The 19,736-nt window shown below is 38.5% G+C and overlaps 2 protein-coding genes across 2 annotated transcripts; one reads left to right on the forward strand and one right to left on the reverse strand.

Moving 5' to 3' along the window:
- Positions 1-1,737: 1,737 nt before the first annotated feature.
- LOC136262307 (ADP-ribosylation factor-like protein 1) lies at positions 1,738-12,654 on the reverse strand. Its single transcript, XM_066056526.1, has 7 exons — positions 12,536-12,654; positions 10,727-10,829; positions 3,542-3,576; positions 3,435-3,485; positions 3,076-3,218; positions 2,608-2,786; positions 1,738-1,863 (listed from the first exon to the last, which is right to left on the reverse strand). The coding sequence occupies exons 1-7, from the start codon at positions 12,537-12,539 to the stop codon at positions 1,830-1,832; spliced, it is 549 nt and encodes a 182-aa protein (XP_065912598.1). The 5' UTR covers positions 12,540-12,654; the 3' UTR covers positions 1,738-1,829.
- Positions 12,628-19,585, forward strand: LOC136262305 (cathepsin D-like). The gene is made up of 9 exons (XM_066056524.1): positions 12,628-12,781; positions 12,993-13,128; positions 13,587-13,710; positions 14,073-14,191; positions 14,503-14,702; positions 15,612-15,734; positions 16,376-16,517; positions 18,368-18,466; positions 19,375-19,585. Exons 1-9 carry the CDS (start codon positions 12,717-12,719, stop codon positions 19,507-19,509), a joined length of 1,143 nt encoding a protein of 380 aa, XP_065912596.1. The 5' UTR covers positions 12,628-12,716; the 3' UTR covers positions 19,510-19,585.
- The last annotated feature ends 151 nt before the right edge of the window (positions 19,586-19,736 follow it).

Consider the following 19,736-nt stretch of genomic DNA (forward strand, 5'->3'; position numbering starts at 1 on the left):
TTTCCAAGTTTGATGAGTCATAACTCATCACGTGTTTACCCTATTATCATCCAGGAATGGTGCTATGTTAGGAGTGTAAGATGACCCAATTTCAGGCTGATACCATACTCACAAGTCAAGTTATGGATTGCCAAGTACATACAATTGGAAAGGCTATAAGACCCCTTTCGCAGATCTGATCACAACTGTGCTTAAACAAGGGGATCGCTTGAAGTGTAAATTTAATACTCTCGGTTCAAATGGTAGGATTAGGCGAATCAGATTTACTCCTACTAAAACATTTTCATTATTGATATCATTAAAATGTGATCACATCTTCACAAATATCTGACATGCTGGGTTGTACTAAACAAAAGGCTTATTGCTGTTGTTCTCTATAGACAGAGCAGGATATGCACATTACTGTACATACGAACCTTGGATTTGTCCAATATTTTAGTGTGAAGGGACTCCAACTTTTTCTACTGTGTTTATATGCAGAAACTAACGTGCATTTATACCTTAACATTTGGTTGTTTTGTGCCTCCCTCTATCATGAAATAGTAGATTCACGTGGGGGCTCATAAACACCTTGCAGCACTTATGAGCTCCTCATTCGTGTGATCTATAATCATGAAAATAATTAAAAATTGATGCAGACGGTTACAGAAAACAAGTAAAATAATTATCTTAACAATCTGCACAATGCTGTTGAGTGACACAAGATTAGACCAAACGACAATAATAGAGATAGAAAATAGCATTTTTGCACATCTTAACTGATTCATTGTGTACAGATATACATCTCCTTGTCTAAAGTTACTAAGCACTGATGAACAGCTTGGTCCCTCAGCAGCAAAATCAAGGGGGTGTCACTCCAATAGGCACTGTACTATGATCTGCGACCGCAGTCAAAGCCGGTCAAAATCGATTTTTGATTTTGACCGTTGACAAATTATGTCTTGACTGCTGACCTTATTTTCGCTATATTTTTGTACACCACTTAGTCGTGAAGCTTTGACTGTGCTGGGAAAACAGCTTGACCGTTGTTCTTCGTGAAAAATCGGCCTTGTTCATTGACCTTTAGCTTTGACCGCAGTCGCAGATCGTAGTACAGTGCCTATTGGAGTGACACCGCCTTGAAAATTCAGAAAAGGAATGCAGATCAGCTGGAAAGAAATGAGTTCCTTACATCAAGACAATGTGCATGAAGGTCAATGGCAAAATATGATGGGGCCTAATATGGTAATTGATCTGGAGGGTGAATTCTCCTTGAGCAATGATACTGACTGTGCAAACATGGTTGAGGAAAGCCAATGTAAACGATGTTTGTTTTTATCGTTTTATCAGTGAGGCACTGGAGGTCGACATTGTGCGTAACAGATAAATTCCAGTACGAAGGTAAGACCACGAATCAATGCAGTTTATTATTCAATAACATGCATACTCCACAACATACCACAGTGACACGTACCGCTTGGTAAATCTGGAGAACTGCACTCGACCATGAAGTAGAGATGATTCTTATAATTTAATGCGAATGGAAAAGGAACACCGCTTATTCCCGATTACTATACACCATACAGAGGGTTATATGTGCGAGGTTCAAAATTTTGCGAAATTTACGTATTTTTCGATTTTGTGAAAATGGATGAGAGAAATTTTTGTACAGATGTGATGCAGAGAAGACATTAACAGTCTTGCAACAATAACCATGGTAGCAAGTCCCCCCCCCCCCCCGATACCCATCACAATAAATAATTATTACAGTAAATACCTACAGTGTTGTAGATATCATACAGTACATCTCATTTACAAATATAACTTCATTAAAATGTTTTAGTTGATGATCATTGTGAAGTGCCTTGTAGTGTGTTGACAAGCCTGTGGAGGAGAATAAAGTTACTAATACATGTAACACACATGATCACACAAGTTCACGCCGGGCTTCATGTACACATACAAGGATGTGTTAGCTGACACACAGTTTGCTAAATGTTCAATAGTTCAGCTATTCATGAACGGCACAAAATAAAGTTTAGTACGTATATGCACACGCATGCATGTACGCAGACACACACACACACACACACCACAAAACGCTCATTAACAATTTCACTAGCTACATATGAATGTACCCTGGTAAGGTTGAACCTCTCTAATCCAAAATCCTCTCTAATTCAACAAAGTTGTCTTTTACTAGAAAACAACCTCTTTAATTTGACACCTTGTACTCTGTAATTTGACACAAAATTTGATTCCCTAGACTTAGTTTTCAACCTTAGTAATGCAGCAGAGAATAATAGCACAAGCTATTACAGAAAATATTTTTTAATAAAAATAAACCAAACCATTTAATAGCAGAAAAAGTAATACTTACAAATTCTAAAACTAATTCATGTTAATACAGATGGCTCCCACTCAGCGTTGGATTAGAGAGGTTTTGACTATACTAGCATCATAATTATAGACAAGTGTCTTGATGTCACCATTTCAACCAGAAATGTGAACACCTTGATAATCAGGTCACTTGCCAATGGTCCCGTTTGTACTGGTGTATTTCTAAGGCCTAGGGTTGCACTGTGTGTCAGTGTAGGTAAAACACCACATCTTGCTTGTACAGCTTACCATTCCATGGCCTCTTCTAGTCCCTCTCCCTTCAAAGCTGATGTCTTAAAGATGGACCAGGTTCTGTTCTTCAGTGCTGACAAACCTAATGCATTGGATATTTCTGAAGGTGTCATGGCTCCCTCCAAATCTTGCTTGTTAGCAAATACCATCAGCATTGCCTTTCTCAGCTCTTCTTCCTAAAATGTTGAACATTTCAACATGACCAAGAGAAACAGAATCATCTGATCCACAACACAGTACATACAGCACACATTCACTGAAGGCTGTGGGTTGATATCAAATAAGATAATCGTGATTCGTGACCATGAAACCCAACAAAAGCACCATACAGACCTGTGTATCTGAAATACACTACTTGAATTATATCCACTGCACAATCTTTGACAAGCATGCAAAGTAGTGGAGGTATACAACAACAATAACAACGACGGCGACACAACCACAGTTACAAATGCAGTGGCTCACTTCTAACATGGAAACTAATTCTGATTTTGATATGGCTAGCCGGTCACGGTCCGCACTGTCCACCACATAAATGATAGCATCAGTATTAGAATAGTAACATCTCCAGTATGGCCTGATACTGGTCTGGCCTCCTAGATCCCACACTAGAAGATTAATAGAACAGTGATGAATTCGTATTCTTCCAATATTGTGATGAGAATGCACACACACAGAAGACTACATAGACACAAGTGTGTGTATACATACAAACGAATACCAAACAAACCACACAAAGAGAAACACACCACACTAACATACACTATAACTGATACAAACACTCTATACTAACACAATCACAATAATCACTACACTACACACACCTTGAAATTTGAGATTTTTGTAAGTTACAGTTTCAACATTAAATCCAATTGCTATAAGAAGATACATTTAAGACATTGGATCATGTAATGATCATGTGATCTCTTACTAGGTATTGTGGTCACCACTTCTCCTACTTGCAGCCTATAAACAAACAAGTGAAATGAGAAACATATTAATAAACATAATGCATATTTATTTATGTAGTAGAGTAGTAGCGATCACCAGCCCCCTCCTGTAGCATTACCAAGCTCAAAAGTGTTACAAGCAATAATGAGCCAGGCAAGATTGTACCATGAAGTATTTCACCGCTGACTTTTAGAAATGTGGCAAAACAAACCAACAGTGGTAGTGCCAGGGAAGTCAATTCTCAATAGCACAAGAATGACAGCGAACTCAGCACAGCAACAAGTTGCATACTAGTGTTACAAGGTTTAAACAAAGTTGAAATTGTTTAGACTACATAGTACAACCATTACACATTCATTGCAAGAGAAAAGGACACTGGATTGGCCATGACAATAGTACTACATGTCGCACACTATGACTCAACTATACACATCATATATATGCAGGGCCGGAGGAGGGAAAATTGAGTTGGTCAGGCAATTGTATAATTATGTTGAAATTGCTACTGTATACATGGTGCTGCCAATGAGAGGAGTTGGTGCACAGTGTGCTGCGAGGTGCAAAGCACAAGCATTCTAGGGGGTCTGGTGGCATGCCCCCACACAGGAATTTTTGACAATTAGACACTCAGATATGCAATTTTAGTGATATTTCACTACTAGCTAGCTATATGCATGCTCAAGCCTATCTGTTGTTCTTCAGAATTTCTGTACTATGTATAATTAGCAAGAGTTTATAATATAAGCTCTTGATAATAGGTAGGTAATTGTAGACCTGACATACAGAGGACACAGCATGAAACTTGCTTTGTGGTTCAGTGTACAGTTAGTATATCAGTGACAACCAGTAGAAGTTCAAGCCAGAGAGTCTGGGGTGCAACCAGCCCAGGAGCTGCAGAATTTTTGCAATTTAAAGGCTTGAAAATGCCTTAAAATTGATGCTAAAGTGTATACAGTGGATTCACACAGCTACAATGAAAATGGCTACACAGCTACAAAAATGCAGTATACTACACTGGTTTGTATGCAACGAAGTGAACAGATCATCACGTAAATATACTGGTGGACAGTGAGTCATGAGACCAATCACTATTTGAAAATGGCGCGATGTGGGATGAGACTGAGAGTTTGCTCAGTATCTTGACAGCAGACAGGACGAGCGGGTAGTTGAAGAGGAGTGATTTCTACTCAAAATCTCATCCATATGGCCGCCATGTAATGTATGAGTACAGCTTCCTGCCGCAGAAAGAGGCACCTAGTTTGTCTCACTGCCAGCCCTTCGCTCGGTAAAAGAAGCCAAGAATGACAAGCCAAGAAACGCTAATGATTATTTTAAAAGTAATAAGCGCTGCGGTGATTAAAAATGGTATATCCAATTCTGACCCAGATTACCATATGTTGTGGTCTCAATTTCAACTCTGTGCTTCCAGAACCAGCCAGAACAGTTGCAGTAGAGTGTGTAGAGCTAAATTAAAATCCACAATCACTTACATCAGATGAGTCTATATAATAGCACAGACTAACCACATATTATTCAAATATAACTAGAATTTTTGCAAAGGTCAATCTCAAACAGAGAAGTACCAGCTTATTTACTTAATATGGTATTGTGCATTGTGATGGGCAATACAAGGATTTTCAGAAAGATATAACATCGATATGATATTACAATACGCCAATATTGATACTTTTCAAAGCTGTTAAAGAACAATTAACCATTAAATGAGCTGTTTTAAAAATTAATGCAGATCACGTGATGTATTGTATCGAAATATCGAATTCTGAAAAATATATCAATATTGGCCAAAATTAAACGATATTGATACAATATTGATATATTGCCCAATTCTATATAATTGTGGTAACAAGGACATTCTTAGGAAAAAAATGGCGCTACTGAACTAAATCAAACTTTCAAGTAATAGTATACCTGGTGTGACCTATGTACAAATGCCTGGAATGACAGGAAACTCTGACAGAGGCCAGCAGTGATTTTGACATGTTAAAACATCACTACAGCTGTATAGAAGAAATAGTGTTACCCATCAGACTGTTGTTGTGATACTAAAAAAGGTTTCGCATGAAATAAAATAAACAACATCAATAACACTTCAGTTCAGACAGTACGTACACAAGTTGAGGAGTGGTCTATCTGTACTTGTTGTTTCTAATGTCAGGAGGAGAGGAAACAGCTGAGATTTCTACACCAGGAACAGGGCAGGGAAATGATCCGCAAGAAGACCTTGTTCTTCCAGGACGTGTAGCCTACCTATCTTTGGTGTTCAAACTGATCACTACAATCATCATTGGTCTCATGGCTGGTTGGGTGATTGCCACTATCAAAATGACAAGGTCCTTGCACAAGCCTCATAACATCTTTGTGGCTAATCTAATGGTGGCCATTATAATGACGACAATGCTTGGATGTTTGATATATACTGTACTGACCATTGCCTCTGCCTCTGGAATGGAAGAATATTTCAGTTGTAATCTACTTAGGTTAGCGATGGTCCCAGCAAATGTAGTGTACTTCACATACCTATTGATATCAGTTGACACGGTAACAGCTATCACATTTCCTTTGAGATATAAGCAGTTGATGACACGTTGCATTGTTAGAAATACACTTATTGCTAAATGGATCATTGCTTTTCTCCCATTTGTCCCTTTGCTTTTCCGCACTTCTGAAGGTTATAAATATGTAACAGAATATGGTGCATGCATTGCTTATGGAGACGTCTTGAGTGAACTTTTCTTCACTCATTCACTAGTAGGGATCATAGCAACATCCATCTCAGTAATCCTCAATGTCTATGCTACCAACAAAGCTTACCAGGTTTACAAGAAAATCCAAGCCGAGAACCAATTATCAGGAAGTAGCGGTCAGTCGGAAATAAACAATAAGTTAAGACATAAACTTAAGGAACGCTCAAAGCCAATCATAACCTTGTTGGTGATTGTATTTGGCAGTCTTGTCTACACCATTGTCCTTACTCTGCTCTACTTCTTGGGAAAAGTGCTCATAAGTTCCATAGCCTATCACAATTTGATGGATTACATCATTGTTCCCAATGCTTATTTTGCAGTACCACTTTTGCATCCCTTCACTTATGGGATATATTTCAAGCAAATTCGTGAACCGATGAAAAGGTACCTGAAGAATTTCTGTGGCAAGTTCAAGTGCAATTCAGCCATTATTGCCCCTCAGCCACCAAGGACTGCATGGATGTAACTGACAATGACAAATTTTGATATTTACCATAAGTATGGAGGTGTGTATGTATATCTCCAGTAGTTGTATAATATCAATATGTATACAAGTGTAAGAGGAATTATGAATTCCACCCAATTAAGTACAATAAGTGTAGGTAATGTACATGTTACATACGTGTACTGTATAAACAGAAATTTTGGCGTGGAATTAAAATTGGCAATTTGGCGGACACAATAGACAACAGAAAAGGGATAGGAAACGTGACGCCACAAACCACGTACTATACATTTCTACTGGTAGTCCTTGTATGCCATAACATCCCTGTTATGCCTGCTGCATTTGTATCAAAGAGAGAAAATTTGTTGTAACAGCACAGTTATGTGACCAGTGATTGTAAAAGTTCACAACAATGAACTTAAATAAGTTAGTGAGGGAACTAGAATGGTCAAGGAAGTTATACACAAAATAAAATATCACAGTTGGCTAAATAAAATTGTATGTCCTTGTTTAATTAATTAAATTACCAATCTCTATACCTGGTGTGGTGCCACTCTTGGCATGCAATTGAGTGTCCTTATAATATTTAAGACTATATCAGCAGCAATCAACTATTTTGTGCCTCCCAAACAGGTAAAGTATTAATAGCTGGTTATGTTGCTAGCTATCTTATTTTCAGTGTTGGGCAAGTTACTTTGTAAAAGTAACTTGCTACATATTACTTGTAACTGGACTATTTAGTTACAGTTACATATTACCCATATAATAAAAGTAACTGTAATAATATTACATATTATATTACTTTGTGTCCACAGCCTTAAGCTGTCACGTGTGAAACTACCACCTTATCACGTGACATGATTGTGTTGTTGGGCAATGTGCAAATGTTGGTTATAAGTAAGAAGCTGGTGAATAAGCTTCATTCAGTAGGCTTCATTACTTCGTTGTGGCTAGACGTTACTCAGAGGATAACTAACGAGATTAGTAACTTCGTTATTTGTACTAATAATATTACGTAATATTAAACTCGTTACAGTAACTATATTACTTAGGTAACGCGTTACATTTGTAAGTAAAGTAACTTGAGTTATATTACCTGTTTTTATAGCGTATTTCGTTATATTACTTAGTTACCACAAAAGTAATAATATTATGTAATGCGTTACTCCCAACACTACTTATTTTGCATCAGATCAAGCACTCCACTTGGTAATACTTCTCTATTCAACATCACCATATTTGACAAGCTTGCTAGATACAACACCTTGCTTCTTAACTGCTTTGCTTGATTCAGATCTCATGCCTGTTCAATTGGTTAAACAATATGGTGATGAAATTTTAATTTGGCAACCCAACCCAAACTGACTGTTGTATTAGGGTGATTGTTTCATTATTGTTAGGGTAAGTATCTCAGTCTCCTTCAACAACAACTAAGTCTCTTTAACATGTTGGTGCTTATAAGCCCCTGCTAGGATCCAGTGATTCTACAGTCACATACAGCCAAAACTGACAATATTCTAGTTCTTGCATGTGCTACATGTACGTAGCATATAAGCAGAAATTTTGGCGAGCAGAATATGTGCCATTGCTTAATAATTTGCAATTGATGTGAGAATTTAATTTGACAAAATGCATGTCTAAAATAAAACTACAATCTACCCTCTCGAACATTGGCTATGCATGGTAGCACTCATGTTGTGTCTAGACTAAACTTGAGGTACAAGGATATCACGTGTATTGCCTCAATTAGCTGATAGTACTGGCAAGACTCTATCTCATTGATCTGGTAGCACTTGGCCAGTGACACAGAGTTACTTGAGGGACTGCCTGGTTCCATTAGCAGCAAGTTCACATGCTTAAAACTATTATACAGTAAAACCTCACTTAGTGGCCACCTCAGTAACAAGGCTACTTCATTACAGTGGCCAAGTCCAGCAAGTCCAAACGTATTTTCCATTATATTACATATATTTAATTTTCGTTAATAGGGCCACCTCTTTATTAAGGCCAGTGGCCACATACCACAGGACCAAACTAGTTACACCAATACAATGTTCCCTCAGTAAAGAGGCCACAATCAAGGTGTCACCCCAAAAGTTGCTGCTCTTAAGTACATATTCTAACTACTGAAAGTGGTACCCATTATTCTGGCAGTTTACTTCATGCTTCTCCAACCATTATGTCTCAAATACTGCTGGAATAATGCTTGTAGCTACATTGTGTGTTCCTATCTTTCTCTGTGATAAACTCTTCATAATGTGTTTAGATCAGTTGTACATTGCTGTTACAGTAATTAGGCAGTTGCTGGTTTGTTGAAAACCTCAATAATAAGGCCATTTCTTTCAAAGCCGCATTAATGAGGTTTTTGGTAATAGGGCCACCTCAGCAATAGGGCCACTTATCATGGGTCCCATAGGTGACCCTATTAATAAGGCTTCACTGTAGTAAGCAAGCTACAAAGAGTGGCTGTTTTATTTATTTTACTAATACTGGCTGATATTCCTGTTTTTTTTTTTTGCCCACAAGCAGAACATTTGTTTGGCAAAGCCATGGTCAATTGCCAAATTTAGCCGGCATCAAAGTTTTCCAATGGAGATGAAAGATACTCATGATCGACATAAATTTTTAAAAGGTAATACATGTAGGATAGCTTTTTATAAACACAAGTACAGTCCAATTAAGAATGAGGACCCAGAAGTACTTTTGGGTAGAAACTTCCTTTAGAAGATGTACACTACTGGAGTTGTTTCAGGGCACTTTCAGTTGAACCACATAACACCTGACCTTCTATTATAACAAGTACGAGTGTGCTCCCCTAAGACAAGCAACCACTGAACACAGCAGCAATAACATGAGATGGCAGTATAACCAATGTAACAATGGAACAACTGGATTGGAATACTGATGTATAACTGGCTAGCTTGTTACGGTATTAAATTGGAAACGTGTGTAACACAAACAGTGTACGTACAAGTATGCAAGTTTGTATCAATATTTATTAGCATACTTTGGTATGAACACTTCATAATATTATAGCAACAGATGCAGAAGATTTACGTCAACCATCGCTGATGGGCTATAACAGTCCCAAACCATGAAGGTTCATGTTGAAGAAAGGATTTATGTAATAGTTATACCATGGCTGCGGGTGTATATGTCAGCAAAATCCTAAGCAGCCATGGTATAAGTGATATACAGTATATCACTTGGGGAGCACTCACCTACTAGGTGAAAAAAACTAACGAGAACTCATCCCATTTTATACAGTAGCATCTGAAGATTTTAATAGCGTGGGCTAATAGCCATCAAAACACTGTCCATACGTTAAAACGTCATTAATACGTTACTATGCTTCAGCACGCAGTGTTAGAAAACTTGTGATTGTGGGATGGAATTTATATTATTATCATTTTTGTACTAAGTTACTTCGCTATTGGGACAGTAAGTAAGTTATTATATGAAGTTAAGTACTTAGGACTGTAAGTTACTAACCCATTTCAACGTAGCAGTAGTAGCTTTGCTGTTCCGTGGTCTGTTCAAAGGCTGATACGCGGTGAGTAGAAATAAGCATCCACAATCGCCCAAACAATTATGTTGTGCCTTCATTATTCTTTAGTAACAACCAACTAGCCTATCTTAGCAAATGTACTAAGCTTAGCAACCACTACAAAAATGAGTCCCACAATACAAAGCTCTATATATGTCGCTCAATATAACGAGTCAAAGTGCATTGATTCTTTGAACTGGCTGGGTATCAAAGTCATTGGCAAACCGCTTCCCATGATATTGCCTGGGCAATATGCGAGTTAAACACCAAGCGGCGCCTTTGAACACCCACGCTAAAGTGGTATATGTTACAATAACAGACTGACTGATTTTAGAGGCTTGAACAATATGTTATCAAAATAACAGGTAAAAAATCACGTCAGGAGATTTCTACATCCCACACACTCACCTATAAAGTATAGTGGTCTTTCCAGCTCCATCCAAACCAAGAATTAAGATTCGCCGCTCCTTAGTACCCCATAATTTTGAAAACAAATTAGAAAACCAGCCACCTGTAATATAATAGTATATGTATTACACAGAGATGTAGTTTTTTATGTATGCTAGCCTCATACTTGTAGTACAAATATCACATGTATCTCATACACTGTAGTATGCAACAGTGTTTGTGTACATAGATATTAGACAGTGTATATCAGATAGGAAAATGTTGAGATTTTACACATACAACAGTTTACTACATGATTTACTGAATGGTTTCTTTCAGTCCAGCATGCCAGAAAGGCAATGGCTACTTTACTCACATTAAATACCTCATCATGTATTTCATCAAATAAAAAAAAGAAATACATAAGCCATATAGTGAAACCAGGTCATTGTCTAATATTAAGGTCAGCCAACACAACAATGTGTCGTTTGTGTGTCGTTTGTGTGTATACTATTTATGACCGGCCACAGTGTTAGTTAATTTTGCTACTAAACTATGCATTATATTATAGTACAATGAGTGCAATAACCCAATAACCCACACTAATTGACAAGCACAGATAAAATAACTACACGCACAAACAAATGGTAGACACTGTAGTCCTGTGTAACTGTGAAGATTTGTGATTAGCTAAAATGTAGCTTGACTTCAGCTAGATAGTCATAACTGGTTTCCAATTAATTTTCAAAGGAACTGTATCACCTCTTCTTGATTCAGTATAAACTAATGTCTTGACCACTTGACCTTGATCCCAGTCACACATGGTTTGGGTACTGACATGTTAATGGCAAGCAATGTGGGTAGTCTGTGCTAAGTCTTAACAGTGAGATAGCTAGGGGAACATGTTACTCAGGTGTTATGAGTCAGTGCAGGCGAACCTTCCTTGGGAATACGCAAGATTACAGGGAGCACTATCATGCAAAGGTGCAATTGGACCTTCATCCACTGGGTGAGTTTGCTTCCTCAGCTAACACTAGGTACTCATTCCCATTGACGTTACAACTGGGCGGGCTGCTTACTCAGTTTATACCAGGTCAACAGCTGGATAGACTGGAGCAATGTGAGTCAAGTTTCTTGCTCAAGGAAACAACAACAGCAATTGGACATTGTCCCTGGAAATCTTTTGATTGCCAGGCTGGTGCTCTAGCTGCTTGGGCATATGCTGCCACATGTGCACACCCACAAAGTAAAGCCCTTACGCTAGTATGGTCACGCCTACCCTGTGAACCAGCACTGGGGGATATCCGTACTCCACCAAGGTGCTTAGAGTCAGTGCAGGTAAATCCTGGGCTAGTGACCTGCAGGAGGCTGTATCATATTCCACAGGTGAACCCAAAGTCCCACCTGGACCTTCACCCACTATGTGAGACATGGACAGTCAGCATTAATATTTGCTTCCCTGGTAAGCACCAGGTGCCCACTGATGTTACAGCTGGGTGGGCTGCTTCCCCAGTTGATATCAGGTCCCATTTAAACAGCTAGACTGCGATGTGAGTAAAGATTCTTGCTCAAGGAAAAATACCACCACCAATTAGGCATAATCAGGCATCAAACCTGGAACTCTTTGATTACCAGGTTGATGTTTGGCTATGCTGCCTCACACTAACACACACACACTAACACACACACACACAACACAGACACACACTACATGACACAACGGTAGTACCAGTGTTGTACAAAGTTACTTCATACTAAATAAAAGCGTGTCTACAAAATATGCCAAGGTTTCATTACAGTATCATTCATTAGACAACTACTAACACTCACCCATTGTTCTATCTCCAACACATCAAAACGATTGCATCAAATCTGTTGACGTGGAGTTGTAGTGCGGTGGAATGTGATTCCAAATAATGCTCGCCACGTGTACAAAGAGAGCACGTGCTTTGCCTGACATCATTTCAACGGGAGTGCGGAGTTCATCTTGGAGTCCACGTTGCTGGCGATTATGAAGTGTTTAGCTACGTTGTGTGTTGTGGCGGTTGTGATCAACCTCTGCAGTGGTTTAGTAAGGTTAGTATAGCTGGTTTTTAGCAGACCCCAAGCTGCGCCAGCTGTAGCGTGCACTACCACCTGTCCCCATATCATCCTCTACTGTCTTTCTTTTGCTTGTTTAACAAAGCAGGAAGCTGTTTTAATAGTACAAAACTGTAATATTAATTTACGTGTTTTGTTTCATAGTTGTTATATTGGTGTTTTCAACAGTTTCTATTCACTATTTCAGCGTACCACTCCGTAAGGTAAACAAGACCTCATCCTTACTGACCCGAGGTCTGCGGAAACAGTCCCTGGAATGGAAATATCGTGAATTTTCTGATTCCATCTCGGCATCCCCAGAGCCTCTGGTCAACTACCTTGATGTAAGTCACACCAGTTAACTATTTGTTCCTCCAAAAGAAATATGGTGCAATTACCTACAATCTTGTTTTTGTCAGTAGTAACTGTTTAATGTATATCACTTGAAATGAGGCCACCTGTTTAATATATTAGATAGGGCCAGTGATGTGTTCCTCACTTGGAGACCTGAACACCTTGGAAACAATGACACTATTTAAGTTGTTAGGTACCACTGCAGTCTTAATGTTATCTGTCAAAGCACTTCTGCTTGGAGTGCTTTCACCCCTGTAACAGCAGCAGCAGCCATATATATACTGTTGTTACCCCTGGTTACTGTATGATATCAAGAAATATCTCCCACTCCTATGGTCAGGTGACCAATCAATTGCATCAGAAAATCTTGTGTTTTTTTTTGTCTACAAGTTCACAGTTATATCATCATGTTGTTCTAAGGGTTTTTCACATGATTGTCACATGACAGGTGGAGTATTATGGAGTGATCACTATTGGTACTCCTGGACAACACTTCACTGTGATCTTTGATACTGGCTCCTCCAACCTCTGGGTGCCTTCCGTCAAGTGTGATTCTTCAGATAAGGCCTGCGGTAAGTTTTAACTTGGAATTAGTATTAGACTTTGGTATCTCATAGCATTATTTGACTAATCCATAAGAAACTGTCTGTATGGTGTGTGCCTGTTGTGATTTCTGTACAAGGGATGTGTAGCCTCTTTGCTTTACAAGGTAGGAGTGGAGCTTCTCCATAAAAGGGGACGAAGAAGTTTCCTCATTTAGAGGATAAAAACTGCATATATTAAAACCATAAATTTTTGTCCTATATACTTTGAAAGAATTTTTAAATTTATTTTCTTCATTTGCTGGAAAGTTTGTTAAAACATTTTGCTGTGTCACTTTGTATCATTTTTCTGAGGCCTTCATGTATTTCATATTGTGTGTTGTTTTCCATAGCTACTCATGAGAAATACGATAGCTCAAAGTCTAGTACTTATGTAGCCAATGGAAAACCATTTGCTATCAAGTATGGAACAGGCAGTCTGTCAGGCTTCCTTAGCAATGACACCGTCTGTGTAAGTACCTGTTACCATATTGATGTGTCACTGACTGCTCTATTGGAGTAGTTATTGTGTTGATGTTGCACAGATGTAGGCTCTCTTTGTGTTGTATACACACATACGAGGGCTGTAGTCTGTACAAAAGGAAAGAGGCAACATTTATGTAATAAAGAAACCTGCTTGGATTTAATGTACTACTAATTAGCAGCTGCATTATATTTAGGCCACTATATTGTAAAGTGGCACATTTTGTAGAATGTTTCAAGATAGTTTACCTTGCTTTTATACTTGTTAAGATGGATACTCTCAATTGGTTGCTATTGTAGGTTGCTGGCTTGTGTGTGAAAGGTCAGACATTTGGAGAAGCTACTAAGCAACCTGGAGAGACTTTTGTTGATGCTAAATTTGATGGCATACTTGGCATGGCTTATCCCTCAATAGCTGAGGATGGAGTCACTCCAGTGTTCTATAATATGGTGTCTCAGAACCTAGTCAATGATTCCATCTTTGCTTTCTACTTTGATAGGTGTGTGTACATGTTGTGTGTACATGTTGTATATATGTGTAGTGTGTGTAGTGTTGGAGGGACAGCATAGCCAAGTGACTAGATCTGGTAACCAAAGATTCCAGGCTTGATGCCTTGTTATGCCTTGCTGTTGTTGTTTCAAACTCGCACTGCTCCAGTCTACCCAGCTATGTAATGGCTGGTGGCCTGGTGTCAACTGAGGAAGCAGTTCACCTAGCTGCAACATAGTGGGTACTGTATAGAGGAAAACTTTGGCGAATTTGGCGATTCGCTACAAATTTGTCAAAGTTTAACTTGCCAATTACTCGTAGGGCCTGAGAATATCTACATAGCTATAGATTGAGCTTGAATTCACCAAAGTTTATTTCGCCAAATGCAAATTAGCTTGCTAATCACCAAAGTTTACTCCCACCAAAGTTTCCCTCTATACGCTACCTGGTGTTACCTGTGATGCCAAACTGTTCTTGTCTTGCTTAGTGGTGTTGTGGAACCTTGGGCTCCGTTGCCTCTGACCTAGATGGGTCCTGCCTCAGGAGGTTCTGCCTGCACAAGACTCAAGTGCCTGAGTAGGAATTCCAGTGGTAGTTAGCTGGGCGGCAATGGCTGCCAGCGGCTGTGTGTGCATGTGCACTAGCCCGGTTGAAGTGTTGTTTACCATTGTAGAGTGTAAACCTTGACGGTGTCTGGCTTTGTGCCATAAACTAAATGTTTGTTGATTTGCTGGCCTTGTAATGGAAAAATGAAAATTAATCTTACAACATGATTTTCATTAAATGGACTGTATCACAACGACTTGTATAGTGACTGCACAGCTTTTTTGAAATACAGAGACTTTGTTTTGGGCATAATTAGTTACTTGCTTGGCTCCAGTTACAAAGTGAATAGTTGTATATTAGGATCTCTCAACAGGAAGGCAGGTGCCAAAACAGGTGGTGAACTAGACCTTGGAGGGGTAGATGACACACACTACACAGGACAGATCTATTATGAGAGAGTGATCCAGAAAGAATATTTCATGATTGGGATGTCCTCGTAAGTCATAATCTTGTAGGTAGATTGACGGCGTATTAGTATATTGGATGACATGTTAAATAGTGCAGTGTGTAATGTATTTATTTACTGATCAGGGATGTGTGACAAATGGTATAAAACTGCCGTTAAACTGGGATATTCAGGACAGGGGGGAGGGAGGTTCTTAGTAAAGTTCTGTTCTGTATGTGCTAGCATAGGAGATTTAGAAATATGTTTGCTTTAGACTTTAGATTTTAGGCTTGTGCTTTGTGCTAAATGTAGATAGACAGGAGAAGTGACCGTTCTATTATTAAGGTGTATTTATAGTACCTCAATTTTGTTGAAATATATAAAGCTGAAAAGCCGTCCGTCTGACTGTCATGTGTTCCTCAGTGTCCAACAATTATCTCTCCAACCACTGCATGTACCAGTGCAGTTTTGTGTCAATGCGTGTTATTGCGTTCATCATCTGATAGTTATATAAGTGTTGTTTCAAGTGTGATCCTTAATTGGCTCAGTGGTAAGTGCATGTGCTGAAATGATATTTCTTCACTAAGTACAGGGGGGTGTAGACAAAGGCTTCTAGATTTTACACTTTATAGTACAAAGTCTGTACACACATGTTCTTGTGTTTTATGTACAGTGTTGTATCTATTATGTAGGTTAACAGTTAATGGTAAAAAGCTCTGCAGTAAGAACTGCAAGGCGATAGCTGATACTGGGACCTCACTGATAGCCGGACCCATTAAATACATCCAGGAACTGCAGAAGAATATTGGGGCTGTAGAGCAGTCTGGTGGAGAAGTAAGCTTGTTTATGTCCAAGAATATATTGTTGAGATGCAATTAATGGCACTACTGTGCACACTTTATACACTTTATAAACATTTTCAATACAATATTTGTACTGCTAGTAGTGGCTCTACTGCTAGTCTGCTGCACCTTTTTATTAATGCTTTACAGCACAAGTGCTGAAGGTCTGTAGGACACCTGGTCCTACAGCCTGCTCAAAGACTTTAGCTACTTAAGGTGTGTTTGAAAAGTTGGAGAAAGGAGAAAAAATCCATGACTGGACCTAGGTAGCCTCGAACCTGCAGCCATCCGATTTACGCTCGCCTTCAGATGGTATCAGAAATTATCTCCTGAAAGTTTGCCAACTGACGGTAGCCTCTCATACCGGTTTCACCATGCAGTACTGTCAAACTACTGTAGTACATTTCATAGTTTGAAGTACATACATCCTTGCATAAAGTTTGGGTGAAAATTTCCTTCCACAGATTGTGGAGTGTGTTATGATTATTGCAAATCTTAACTATCGTTGATGTACATACAAAAACTATTTGTAGTCTACAATGAGGCCAGCCTAACTTGTATAGATGGCTAACTTAGTGGCTAGCTATAATACAGCAAAGAGATACATGTTCCTGCGTAATTTAACACATTCCACTGGCTGTACTCGGTACTGTTGTTACCATGGATTTCAATTCCATGGACATGACATAAACACAGAACAGACCAGCAAAACAGACTCATAAATAGGCTGGCTCAAACAAGCCTAAATTGTGCTTTTAATTCAGGAATGAAGTTCAAGAGCAGTTTTAAGCGCGGTGCTTAATATCAGTTTATACAAGTTTCAAGACAATGTTCAGAGGTTTATTGACTGTCACTGCAGCATCTGATATTGTATTGGAGTGGGTAACTGTGATAAATATACATTTGAGATAAGTTTTTCCCGATCCATTTCATGTTTTAGTCATGTCCCAATTCCTTGTACTGTTGTGTGATTTCATATCTATAAAATATAACTAATGAGTTATCATGATGTAAGTGATGCAATGTTGAATCGATGGAATTGTTCATCCTGGCGTGTTCCACTGGTGTAGTAGAGCATGTGATGGGATTGTTTGCAGTACAAAGAGGTTGAAAAACTAATTGATAAGTACATTGTGGTATTGTTAATGTGTGCGAGTATTAGAGATGCAACAATATATCTATATATCATGTATCGTATCATTTTAAGACGATATGACTGTACTGATACAGGGCCAAACCGTATCAATATATTGTGTATCGTGATATATCAACATATCGTGGCTTGTTAACGTGGCTGGCAATCAAATAATTGTACATTAAACTGAATTGTATGTAATGCTTCTCGAAGAAAAATTAGCTCACTTATTTCTCTTTAAAAAACAAAACAAACAAAAAACCCATTAAAAAGCAACATGGACCAATAGACTCCACTTTGTATCACGCAGTATATTGCTGTATTGTGATACACCAAAGGCAAATATATCAATACAGCTACACACTGTATTGTTGCAACTCTAGTAAGTATACTAGCAGTAGCCCACCCATAAAGGCGCTTATTGGCTCCTGATACAGAATTTAAAAAAAAGCTGTGCACTTCTGCTTGATATAACTTTGATGCCTGTATGGCTGTTTCTCCTCTCTAAAACAAGGCAGTAATTATTGTCAGCTGTATGTGGTATAGTCTCACAGCAGTATCTCATCCATCCTTAACTGTGCATAATGCAAATAGCTCTTTAAAAAAGTGCTGTTAACCAGTGTTATGTGTTATATTGCGTATGATACTGAATACGTGTATTGCTTATGTACCCATCCGTATTACATGTAGCCCATCTCCATATATAGTATACTGTGGACTGCAGTAAGATGGACTCATTACCTGATGTTCATTTTATGTTGGGTGGACATGACTTTGTGCTCACTTCCAAGGAATATGTTATACAGGTATGTGTATACAGGTCTGCTATAGTAAGGACCAGATACAAATCTCCTTCATGTTGCTGGGATAAATGTTTTTTTTTCTATAAATATTAAACAGTTTGGTACTTTTTTCACGAAGGTGTTCCTGTTTCAGAATTAATAATGTAGAGAGGTAGACTTATGTTTGGACTAGACCTGATTTTGTATAAACTTTGAGTAGCATACAGATTAAAAAAAAATTTTATGGCATCATAATCCTGTTACTACGCCTAAGTGATATACCCAGGATGTGGTGATTTACTAATTTAAACAACTGTTTTTACAAAACAGAAAGTACTGTATTGTAGAAACAAGCATTTTTATCCCTGACGAGATGGATTCACATCATACTTAGGATAACGTTATAGCAAGGGCTGCCCAGAGACTAAAATGGTCCCCTAACAGGTTGGAGGTTGAGGAAATCTGTGAGTCAAGTGTTCACTCTAAAATTCCCCATAGTACTGGAATTGTTACAGTACACAATGACTTGCATTACACAAGGAAACATTTGCTGCATCAGAATATGTGGAATGCTGTGTCTGCTAATGCCAGTCCTTTGATTGCTGACCCATAACTTGTATTGTTTAATAAGGTTTCACATTGATTAATTGTAGCTATATCCCAAATGACACACTTATTGCAAATGGATGCTCTATTTGGGGGACTTTATGTAAAGTACAAATTGTAATAAGAATCCATTGACTGAAAATATAAAACTAAAACAGGTATAATTATAATGTATTCTCTAATGGGCCAACTGGTCTTCCAAGTAAAGTAGCAGAGTCCCCCAATAGAAAATTCATTTGACGTTATTTGGAGTAAGGAGTATAGAGCTGTTATGTTAGTGATTCATGATAGATCAAACATGGAGCTATGTGTGTTGTTTTTTGTAGGATGAGGGCATTTGTATAAGCGGTTTCATGGGAATCCAGTTGGACCTGTTCATCCTGGGAGACGTGTTTCTTGGAGCATACTACTCCGTATTCGATGTGACACAGAATCGTGTGGGATTTGCAGAGTCTCAGTAATACCACTGATAACTGTACATTAGTGCAATGATTTAGTGTATGTATTTAGTAGTTTCAATTACTCAATTATTCCTCACTCATTTATTAATATTGTTTCTATGCACTGTCCACATGGTGCATTGCATTTCTGTAGTGTTGCTATTGTATATCTATGCTCAGGTCTCTTGTAGTGTGACTGGTAGTCCAAAGCTCCGAACTTGGTACAGTGTATAGTGACTCCTTATGGT

The sequence above is a fragment of the Dysidea avara genome, chromosome 7, assembly GCF_963678975.1.
Source record: "Dysidea avara chromosome 7, odDysAvar1.4, whole genome shotgun sequence".
Taxonomy (NCBI): domain Eukaryota; kingdom Metazoa; phylum Porifera; class Demospongiae; order Dictyoceratida; family Dysideidae; genus Dysidea; species Dysidea avara.

Bases quoted from the DNA above. Each gene is read 5' to 3' on its own strand.
- LOC136262307 (XM_066056526.1), bottom strand. The intron at 3,577-10,726 runs GTGAGTGTGTGG...GTTTGTTTATAG, and splicing joins AAGACCACTATACTTTATAG to GCTGCAAGTAGGAGAAGTGG. The intron at 2,787-3,075 runs GTGAGCCACTGC...TCAACATTTTAG, and splicing joins AATTAGTTTCCATGTTAGAA to GAAGAAGAGCTGAGAAAGGC.
- LOC136262305 (XM_066056524.1), top strand. From the start codon at position 12,717: ATGAAGTGTTTAGCTACGTTGTGTGTTGTGGCGGTTGTGATCAACCTC. The intron at 13,711-14,072 runs GTAAGTTTTAAC...TGTTTTCCATAG, and splicing joins TTCTTCAGATAAGGCCTGCG to CTACTCATGAGAAATACGAT. The intron at 14,192-14,502 runs GTAAGTACCTGT...TTGCTATTGTAG, and splicing joins TTAGCAATGACACCGTCTGT to GTTGCTGGCTTGTGTGTGAA.